This window comes from Balaenoptera borealis (assembly GCF_965194805.1).
Source record: "Balaenoptera borealis genome assembly, chromosome: 4".
Classification (NCBI taxonomy): domain Eukaryota; kingdom Metazoa; phylum Chordata; class Mammalia; order Artiodactyla; family Balaenopteridae; genus Balaenoptera; species Balaenoptera borealis.
In genome coordinates, this window is record NC_138861.1 from 30,634,659 (window position 1) to 30,645,885 (window position 11,227).

The 11,227-nt window shown below is 41.9% G+C and overlaps 1 protein-coding gene across 2 annotated transcripts in view; it reads right to left on the bottom strand.

Annotated features, from left to right (window-relative positions):
* SLC39A8 (solute carrier family 39 member 8) overlaps nt 1–11,021 on the bottom strand; it is a 70,507-nt gene extending 59,486 nt beyond the window's left edge. Inside the window, exons 1-2 of one of the 2 annotated variants that reach the window (XM_082391000.1) lie at nt 10,889–11,021; nt 9,956–10,428 (exon numbers count right to left, since the gene is read on the bottom strand). In XM_082391000.1, coding sequence (XP_082247126.1) covers nt 9,956–10,174 — 219 coding nt within the window. In that variant the 5' untranslated portion in view covers nt 10,175–10,428; nt 10,889–11,021. Of the gene's footprint in view, nt 1–9,955; nt 10,583–10,888 lie in introns of those variants that run through there. The other variant, XM_082391001.1, reaches the window with a different exon arrangement.
* Nucleotides 11,022–11,227: the final 206 nt, after the last annotated feature.

Consider the following 11,227-nt stretch of genomic DNA (forward strand, 5'->3'; position numbering starts at 1 on the left):
CACAATGGAGAAGAACTGAGGATTCAGTGTTGGCACCTCTGTTCTCCCAGTCAAATTTGGGCCCTTGGTGACTTCTGCCAAAGACTTCTTTGGGCCTCAGTTTCTGGGGAAACTGCTATGTCCCAATTCTCTCACAACACTGTTTGGAGTATCAAATGTCAATGATCAGGAAATAACATTGCAAGGTTGAAAAATAGCTTGTGAAGGAATTGATAATCTTGTTTTAGAGCTAGACCTGACTATTGCGGAGACAGCTCCAGCAGGAAGAATAGTAATAATAATTTTTTTTTCTTGTTTTACTGAAACAAAAGAAATCTCAGCAGAAAATACCTTCCTGCTTTAAATGACTGTACTGTTCCCAGTGGCTTCAAGAAACTAGCATCAGTTCTACTTTGACACTGAGGCACTTGGATGACATATCAGGCGCTAAGATTTTTGGAAAATAAACCAGCCCCTCCGTGGGATGATATTCTTCAGTATATGTGGAGCAACAGTGGAGAGAGAGCATGGACTTTGAAGTCTAGTCACTCTGGATTGGAACCCTCACTCTGCCACTTCTGAGCTATGACTCTGAGGGAGGTATCCAACCTCGCTGAGACTGGGTCTCCTCATGGGAAAACCTAGAGTACTTAGCCTGTGAGATGAAGAGGCTTAATGGGATGGTATATAAGAAGGTACTGGGCACAATGCCTGGCACATGACAAGTACTCCATAAATGTTAACTATTACTTCTATTAGGGTAGGACCTGCTCCCTCTGCTGGAGTGAAGGTCCTACCTGAACATTTACTTAAATGGCATTCATCCCAAGATTAGGGACAGAGCCAGTGTCTAGACTTTCTCAAAAGATGTGTAGGTAAAGTAACCAAAGAATATACATGAATTCTGAGATCCCTGCTCCTAAAGAAAACTGCAGAGCATCATGATTTGATATTCAAACTCAAGTACCTGGTATCATCAGTAGGGTGCATCCCTTAACAGAAGGGTCCATGTGTTTTCTAGCATATGTGTTCAATATTCATTTAAAGCAGGATCTGTTACCCAACTCAGAATCGTCTTACTGATTTTACCTCTCGTTTGAAGTTTGGACTAACTTCTCTTTCCCTGTCCCTGAAGAGACACATCCCTGACTTATCATAGTCAGACCAAAGTGACGCCTGTTCTCTTACCTGCTTCCCAACTAATAAGGTCAGCTGAAGGTGGAGGACCCTGGATTCTTTTGGCTTGCAAAACCCATACAGAGGTCCTGAGGTAAATCTAAATTTAAAAGCACAATTACATCAATTTCTACAAGTATAATATGGATTTCCAATCATTCACATTTCAGTATTGATGTAAAATTTGGACAAAAATAATCAAACAAAGCCAACTCCTAAATATAGCCTCAGAAGTCCTCTGGGAGGACCTAAGGTTTACATTTTCAGGAGTTTACATTTTTCAGGAGTTTATTACTAGTGTTTGTTTGATGAAAGGGAAGAAGAGGCAAATGGTAAAAGCCTTTCTCAAGATGAGAGTCACCACTGAAACTAACACTGAAACCGAAGTCATTGGACTGATGTATTTCTCACTGAACTTTTTATTTCATTAATCCTTGCTGTCTTTTTATAGCACTGCTTTCCTCTAAGTTGAGTGACCCTAAGGTGCTCAGGCCTCCAGTGAAAGACAATTTTGTTAAGGGTAGTTAAGCTATTGTTAAGCTATATCAACTAATACAGTATTATAATATAATAACTATGCATTGAGCATATAATTTGAGCCAGGCATGATGCTAAGTAGTTTACATGCATTGTCTTTTTTGTTATTTATTTTTTTAAGTAATACAGGTAATGGGAAAAAATAGATTGTTTGAGTTACTACACGTAATACACATAGTAGTAAATATAGAAGTGCCGAAAATACAGTGATACTCAGTAATTATTATTATTGCTCTTATATTTTTGTTCACAACCATCCTATGAGTAAGGTTCATTTTTTCAATTCACAGATGTGAAAACTGAGTATTAAAGAGGTTAAGTCATTTGCCTGTGATTCCCAGCTAATAAGTGATTCGAATTTCAGCCCATGTCTGTTTAAACCCCAAGGACAAATTGTTAACCATTATGTTGTATTCCTACCACAATTAGAGACCCAAGAAGCCCATTGAATATACCGATGACAAGTGTATTATTTTTGAATACGTTCAAAAATAGAACTAAAACAGAACTAAAGCCTTAGAGGCCTTATCAATGCTCACTTGGTTTTTTTATTTCTCTAACTATTTAGTTAAGTATAAAAAAAGTCAAGGTATTAAATATTTGGACTTCAAAGGCATAATACTACTTTTCAGGTTAACACCTTTGATCTAGATTCACAGATTTTTGTTTTTGTTCTCCTTAAGCTTCAGGCCAAGAAAAACAACAGAGGACCTTTGGAAGGAGACAGAAACCAAATTAAACAAGGCTCCATTCTGAAGATTTTCTATGTTCCCACATCCCATCATCACAAAGGTAACTCAGGGATAGTTTCATTTCTTTACAAAATAAACCTCAAGACTCGGCAAACCCATCTGGCTCCTGAAACAGACAACTGGGAATAGTTTGAGATAAATTAATTAGTTTCAATTACAAACAGGAATCCTACCATCACCTGAAGTTGGAAATGGGAACACTCTCTGAAAACTACAAGTTTCTTAGGTTGTCTAGAGTTTAGTAACATTCTTTTTTTTTAATAAATTGCATTTTAAATGATCCTAATATTAACTGTGCGCACTTAGTAATATGGACAGTCCCTTGAGGACATGCCACTCTGAATCCAAGTAACTGGCAAACTCTTGTTACCAATCACATGAGGCTACCCTCCTTATGGGGTTGCTTTTCTTTTCCCTGAGGAATGCCAATCCTTCTCAACTTCAGGCCTGTTTTCCATGCCTATTTATATTCCTATTTTTCTCCCCCGACCCCTACTACCACCAAAAGAAATTTAACATAGAGGATTCAAATGTATATTGATTTTAACATAGAGGATTCAAATGTATATTGATTTTAAAGAAAAAACTCTTAAACTGCAGTCATAGTTGAGAAGCAATGGGTTTTTATGACTGGGAAATGAAGTCCCTGACCATCAACATCTCCCAATGTGGGCATCACCTGGAAACAGAAAGATGGTGTGAACCATGGAAAGCACAGAGGCTGAAAATCTCCCACCCAGCTACTCTACTTTGAATATCTCTAGAGAGAAATAAAGATCTATCTCAATTAAGGGAAAAAGTTTACCACTCCCTCTCCTGGTAACTGTGTGAGAGCTCAAACTCCCATCTAGCAGCAATGAGATTCTAAGAGTTAGTAATTCTGTTAGAGTTAGTACCTCTGTTAGGGTTAGTAATTCTGTTAGAGTTAGTACCTCTGTTAGGGTTAGTAATTCTGTTAGAGTTAGTACCTCTGTTAGGGTTAGTAATTCTGTTAAAGTACTCTGCTCACCTACTCTTCCCTCATTGCTTCAACTCATTCCCTAGCACCGATGCACAGTCCTCTTTCTCCAGTGTTGTGCAGTCAGCAATGCAGCTGCTTCACAGGCATGAAAAAGGAGGACTTAACAGGATTAAGAGGAACAAACTATTATGTATAAAATAAGCTACAAGGATGTATTGTACAACACAGGAAATACAGCCAATATTTTATAACTATAAATGGAGTATAATATTTAAAAGTTGTGAATCACTGTATTGTACACCTGTAACTTATATAATATTGCACATCAACTATACGTCAGTTAAAAAAGAAAAAAGATAATTAACATGTAAAAAAAAAAAAAAAAAAAAGGATTATCTGCCAGAGAGAAGATGGCACAATTTTTTTTTTAAAATAGGAGGACTTACATTCTAAACTGCCTGAAGAGAGAGTGAATTCATTGGCAGAATTCTTCTAGAGTAAAAGTGAGAACAGGACTGAAAAATTTAACACTAGACACGGATGTTTCTCCCCTTATCTGCAGTCTATCCATAGAAGAAAGAAGAAGCTGATAAATATGCCTTTCTCCAGGAAAACTTCTGAAACTCAGAATTAGGAAAACTATTGTTGCCAAAATATTTTCTCCAAGAAAAATTCATTATATAAGAAAGAATGAAAGAAACTTTCATTCTATAAAAGAGAATTCATGTAACCCACAAGAAGATCCATCTTGTGATTAATAGCACAGACACATTTGGCACAAGCAGATGTTCATCCAGTAAGGATTTTAAAAACCAAAACAAACAAGCAAAATCCTCCAAAAGGAGAATTGACTGACTTGTAACTCCTCCACAAGGTGTTTCCCAGAAGGCTCCCACAGAACATGGTTCCCAAAAGTATTTGTTTGGCAGTTAATCTCACACAGCCTAGTGATACGTCTTGTAATATTTCTTTCAGTGATTACTTAACTACTGCAGTTTTGCCTTGCATACTTTTCAAAAGTTTCCACCTTATTTCTTAATTAGATTATAAGCTCTCTGAGGACAAGGACCTGTCATCCTCATTGTAGTTTCTGTAGTCTTAATACTGTTCCCTTAACGTGACTAAACAATGGAGCTACATAAGCGACTGGTGATTTGTAACTTCTACCCATAGATCAAAATCTGAGATTAACAGTTGCCCTGGCTAGGGAGAGTATGATTTTCTAAACTATAATTCAAAAAATCCACTATAGGATTTAGGATTGCCTGAGGTTCTACCACTTACTGTGTGATTTTGGTCAAGTACTTAATCTCTCAGCACCACATATTTCTCATGTGTAAAATTAAGTTAATAATGGTATCTGTATCACAGGATTGTTGTGATTTTGAAAGGCGTTAATACAGATAAAGTGGTTAAGAGTTATGTCACACAGGAAAAAACCAATAAATCCTAGATATAATTATTTATGTTATGTACAAAAGGGTCTATGTGACTCCTAGGGTAGTGGGTAAAGATGCAAGTTTGGGAGTCAGAGATAGAAAGAATGAAGGGTATTTTCTCATATGGATCCCAATCATCCCTGGCACGAAAGCAAACTAAGCTCTTGACATCACAGTCAAATGAATTACGAGTGTCTCTCATTTTCCTAAAACCTTTTGGAAACAGTGATCACACTGTACACAGTCAACTTAAATGAGAGTGATATATCAAAATAGGTCCATTGTCTTGAAGGAAAAGCCACCGGAGACCTAAGCACAACCTGGCCCTTCCTGCCAGTTTCTCACCTGAACAAGCAGGTTGGAAGGCATTCCTAGAAGATTTACGCCCTCATTTCTCAGAATATAAAGGAAAAAAAAAAAAAAAAGAGGGAGAGAGATGCTCTTTCTCCCCTCCATCCATGATCAGTGCTTCCCAGAACCTCCCTCATGTAATGCACCATTACCCTCCATCCCAAGAAAAAGTACACTAAGCAACAACAAGCTATGCATACAACATGTATGTAATGACCACACACATACACCCCTTCTGTTTGCTACAGACCGCTAGCCTGGCCATCCATTGAAATAAGCCAAGAGTTACCTCACTGCCTCTCCCTCTGGCATCCTTGTGCCATAAACTAATGAAAGGAAAGATCTAACAATAGTTAAATGACTGCTACAGGCAAAAGACTTGAAGTAGAAAATATCTACCTTTGGGGCTTTTGCCTACTCTTCAGTCACGGCTGCTCTTCCAGAAGAAGGCAGAGCCTTTATGTACCTCCTGACGGCCTCCAGGATCAAGCAATCATTACATCTCCTACAAACCACTGCAGTTTCCTCCTTAGCTCCTGTCTCGACCCACTCCGACACACTCCACGCTCTCAAGCAGATGAATTTTCCAAAAACACAAGTCTGATCCCATTCCACTTTTTCTGAAATTCTTTAATCAGACGTATCGTTCTATCATGCATTATAGTTACGTGTGCACATGTCATACGTCTACCTATTAACTGTAAAGTCATGTGAGGGCTCAAATTGCCTTACTCATATTAAACCATCTTCACTCATTCATTCAAAAATATATATAATGAATACATGTTATGTACCAGGCACTACACTAGCCCCTAGAGAGATGAGTCAGATCAGTCCCTTCAATCTGTTCAAAATACTATGGGTGTGTGTGTTGGGGTCGAGGAGAAGCCATATAAACAGAAATTTATAATATGTATAAAATTATGTCCATATTATAATTGCAATATATAATATGCTATGATTTCATAGGCACCAATTAATATAGGGTCACATAAAAGGGGGCTCCTACTAAACCCCTGAGCAGGCTAAGAAAGGCTTCTCGGAAGAAGTAATGTCTAAACTGATACCTAAAACATAAGCACACGTATATGGCGAACCAGGAACTACCGGCAGTCCATGAAGACTGGAATAGTAGCAAAGGATAAAGCTTGAGAAATATACAGGAAGCAGATCATAAAAAGGCTTAAGCCACATTAAAGTGTTTAAAGTTTAACTTGAAGGCATTTAATTGTTTTAATAAAATGAGCAATATGATTAGATTTGTACTTTTAAGGGACCACCCTAATTAGAGTATAGTAGTTATTTGAAATATTTGTTGAACACATGAATAGCTAAGTGTCGTTAGCATAATAAAAAATTTCAAGAATTCAAAAAGACAGCAAATCAGTGGTGGCTGTGATGCCCCAGAAAGGTTTTATGGCGTTTAGCTGGGTTTTTTAAAATTTAAGATTTTGATAGGGCAATTCAAGGAAAAGAAGGACATTGCAGTTGGAAACAGGAAGGGTGCAAGGAAGATAATGAGGTAAAAAAGTGGTTGAGTAGAAGCATACGTTGATTTCAGAGAAGAATGAATAATTTAATTTAGTGAGTGCTAGGTCTGGGCAGGCATGTTAACATCTCAGGGTCAACCTTGTGGTGCAGAGCCTTAAATGCCAGTCTTCAGATTTAGACTTCACCAGCCAAGAGACAGTTCACGGAGGAGATCTGAAAGAAGAGAGGCATACTCCAAGTATTGCTTTAGGAAGATTGAAGGTGAATTGAAAGGGATTTAAAAACAAGGTTCAGGCAACCTGTGAAAGAAAAAAAGAAGATGTGCTGCAGGATAACGTATCAAATGAAAAAATAAAGTTAGGAGAGAGAAGTAAAAGCCTAAGGTTGAGTGATGGTGGGAAACAAAGGTTGCCTCACATGCCAACCTGCCACACCCACACCCACATCTCCATCACCCCCACTAAGCCTCCTCAGGAGACTGAGTTATTTAAATGGAGACATTTCCTGCAGCTTAGTGTGATAATTCAGAGGTGAGGTGTTCTGAAGGAGATAGGAAGAGAAAAGACCACTTGGAGAATGAGAAAGGAACATCTGAACAAACAAAAAGTGGCACTGAGCCCATTCTTAAATCCCCTAAATTAATCACCCAGGGTATTCACTCAGCTGGGGCTTCCCTTTGTATTTTAGAAACTCCCTGAGATAGAGCAGACTCACACTCAGTCATGGGCCCCAGCGACCCATTTAGATAAAAGAGCTCCCTCCTCTCACTTGTCTGGGTTGCTTCTTCTACCTGTTCTTTGTACCCTCAGAAACCATAAGAAGCAAAACAGTAAACTCAATTATTCTATTGTTTCCAGCTTGAACTCTGGTCACTTTGATCTCCCAAAGCAACAAGTTCTTTTAATAGTACTTAAGGACACTGAAAAAATATTAGAAGACCTTCCAAAATTGTCTAAATTTTTAGTACAGTAGTCCTATTACATGGGAAAAGCTGACCTAAGCCCTCATCCAAAGGAACAATGTCATCTGTAAACAGATCTCATAGAAGATTCAATAAATCCCTGGCCCAAAGAAATAAATTCTATCTTTTCAACCTTCTTCAAAGTCAGAAAATCAAACTTTTCACATATATTATTATTCTACTTTGCTGCAGGTAAGGAAACTAAAATTGCATTCTTTAAGGTATGGAGCTATTAACAGCCCTAAATTTTGCTCCAAACTGGACGATTTCCTGCTGGAGCAGATATAAATGTCAGCAAATTAACAGATTCTTCTGGAATGGCATTTCATTCGACATCATTTAACTGATGATTGTTGTTTTCATTAGGACTTTTTAGAACATCCAACAGATGTTCGCTAGGTCTGATTAAGTGATAAATTTTCCATGGCTTCCCTTTATTTCCAAAGTAACTATGGGCTTCTTCGCATCACTTTTTGATGCCCACAGAGGCCATAATGAGGGTAGTTAAATATGCAAACAGAAGAATGAGAAACAAGGTGTCAACATACTTATAATCTACCTATTGAGGTGTCCTACTTACTCGTAAACTGGGACTCATACTGCTAATAAACTTAAGCAATTTTCCTAAATTATTTAAGTATATTTTCCAGTGTCTTTGCCAAGGCGTGGCTCAGCAGTCTTTTGTCCCTTTATAATTCATCAACACCTCCAGACATTGCAAGATAAGGAGATAATTTAAGTCAAAACAATGTGTGGGCTACAGATAGGCAGCTGCAAGTCAAGTCCCCAAGCTTCCTTCCAAGCATATGACCCCCCTACTCCTACCTAGAAATGCTTTAGTCAGGTCAGCTGTTTCCCCCACTTGAAGAGACTGCAACTAGACAGAAAATACTTAGGAAATTGTTTACTTATTTTCTAAAATATCAGTATAGCATGGGGTCATTTCAGTTTTTCCAATGTATCATTTCTTAGACATTGAACCAACTGTAGTGCCATGCCAGAACTGGATCTATAGATAGTTTACTAAAGAACATGCATAAGAGGACCACAAAACCCTTCTAGATCAAAGGAAGGTCACTTTGATCCCTCATGGCATCAGAACCTTATACTTCTTGAATATTGCATGTTTTAAATGAGGTAAGATATTTCTAACAAAAAGAATGCCAAACTATAATGTTATTAGCAAGGAATTTATCTGATTAAAGTTTCCCTAACTGTAATCTAAGGTCAAATACATCAGGAAATGCTAGATTTCCAAGAGTGGAGTATAGTATGCAACATTTCCCAAGCATCTTGGACCACAAAAACTTTTTGTAACACAAACTAACATCACGCAGAAGTGACAAACAATACGGAAAATACTGAACACTGCCATTCATCACCAGTTGTCACTGGAACCAGAGCAGAAGGGGAAAAAAATCAAAGCACTGAGTAAACAGAGTTTTTAAAAGTAGAGAGAAGTTTGGGGGAGGACGCCAAAAGCACACTTCGCTTACTTCACAATTTTAAGAAATAATCATAGAATATTGATGACGGAAATAACGAAGAATCTATAATATCCTCCTTTTTGAAGTTTACTAGCAGGTATGGTCTTAATTGCTCCTAGGTAACTCATGGTGACCCTTAAATTTTAGGAATTACCATATGCCTGTATAATACTGTGAATATGTCCTAAGATAGGTTTGTTTGTTTGTTTGTTTTTGAATGAATGAATGAACATTCGAATCAAACCCTTGACCTGACAGATGACTAAAAACTGTGGCTTTAAACCCAGTTCGACCCACCGACTGGATGCTTGATCTTGGTCTCAGGGCCCCCCTCGGCCTCCCTATCTCTATACAGTAGGCCCTTCGGCCCTAAATGCCTCGGGTAACGTACACCGGAAAGACAGAACTACATTACGTCTCGATAGCAGTCGTCACCCACCGAGCTACTGTTAACGAGGATGGCCTGTGAGTCACTCTCTCTGCCGGGAAGACTTCAGCACGCCATTCCTGACTAAAACGCATCTCCTAAGATGCTTCCCGCTCTCAACTACTTCATAAACTTTTGCATAAAATCTTATAACCACCAGCGTCTGAGGACTCAGTTCATCGGGCATAAAACTGCAATTTCTGGCTCCCTGGTCACCGCCAGCCCTTTAACCCCGGCCAGAAAGCCAGGTCTAGTGAAGAGCAGGACCCGCCTCACCCTGGAGAAACGTAACGAAATCCTTTCTCCGGCACTTTTCCCCATTAAACAGCGTTCCTGGGCAAATGGACGTCTCCGGACACGCCGGCGGGGAAGGGCGGCCGGGCCCGCGCCCTACCTGGTTGAAGTGCAGCTGCCCGGGCTCGGGGTCGCCCTCCAGAGGGGCGGCTCCCAGCTGCTCCAACAAGCGCCCGAGCTGCGCCGCCGACAGGCTCAGGTTCGCGCCGAACACGCTCAGCACATCCTCGCTGAAGGCGAGCGCGGGCCCCGCCGCCTCCCCTCCGAGGCCGGCGGCCGCCAGGAGCAAGAGCCCAGCCACCGCCCGGCCCGGGGCCATCCTGGCCGGGGCTGCCCCTCGCGGGCCCGAAACGGACTGGAGCGCACAGGGAAGCGCCGGGCGCACCCGCGTCGGTGCCCAAGGGCGCGGGTCAGGCGTCGGCGCCGGTCCGAGTCAGCGGTGGCGCGGGGCGCCCCTGGTCCTCCGCCGCCTTCCAAAGAGCAGCAGCCCGCGACCTGCCGGGCATTGAAGTGGCGCTGCCGCCGGGGGTGGGGAGCGATAGACAGAGCGGGCCCCCGGGCCTCCTGGAGAGCCTGAGATAAAGAGGACAAAGGGGGACAGAGATAAAGGCCACCCGGCTACCGCCGGCCGGCCCCGGGAGCACTGCGAGGCCGGAGCCCTCGAACGCCCGGCGCCCTCGAACGCCCGGCCGGGCATGGGGCCAACTGCCCCGGAGCCGGGTTTGCAAACGTCCCAGGATTAGCGTGCAGTGTGATGACACATGCTCCTTCCGGACTGAAAGCCCTACACCGCGCCACTTCTTAGGAAGAACTAAAAGCACATGGGCTGTAGAACCCCACCTCCTCTTCTTCCTTTCTGCTTAATTCCCTCACAGCAAGCTTAGAAGGGGTGAGACGTGCAGCCCCCAGGAAGCTGCAGGAAATGGCCCCTCCGGCGTCCTGGGGTTTGAGCGTCTAAACGGGACCCTCCCTCTCCCAGATCTCTTCTCTGCAATGGCAAGCTAGTAGGTTAGCTAGCCTGCTAAGCTCTCACCTCGTCTGTTTCTCCGTCTGTCTGTTTATGTCCACGTGAGTCAGTCCCTCTCTCTCTTTCTCTCTCTCTCTCTCTCTCAACACTATCCCAGGCAAGTCCGCTGTGAAACTCCGAGATCCTGCCCTGCGCTCTTTACTTATAACTGGAGGAGAGGGCCCTGTCCCCGCCTCCCTGCAGCACGTGGCGACACATTCCCCAGCCTGAACTCCCGCGCGCGTCCACGCCGGGGCGCACAGCCGCTGGCCCTCCCTCCTGGCTGGCGCGGCGCACTCCCACCCCCGGCAGAGCCGGCTCCCCGCCGGCCCCCCTGGGGGTTACCTGAACGCTACCTCCTGGTCC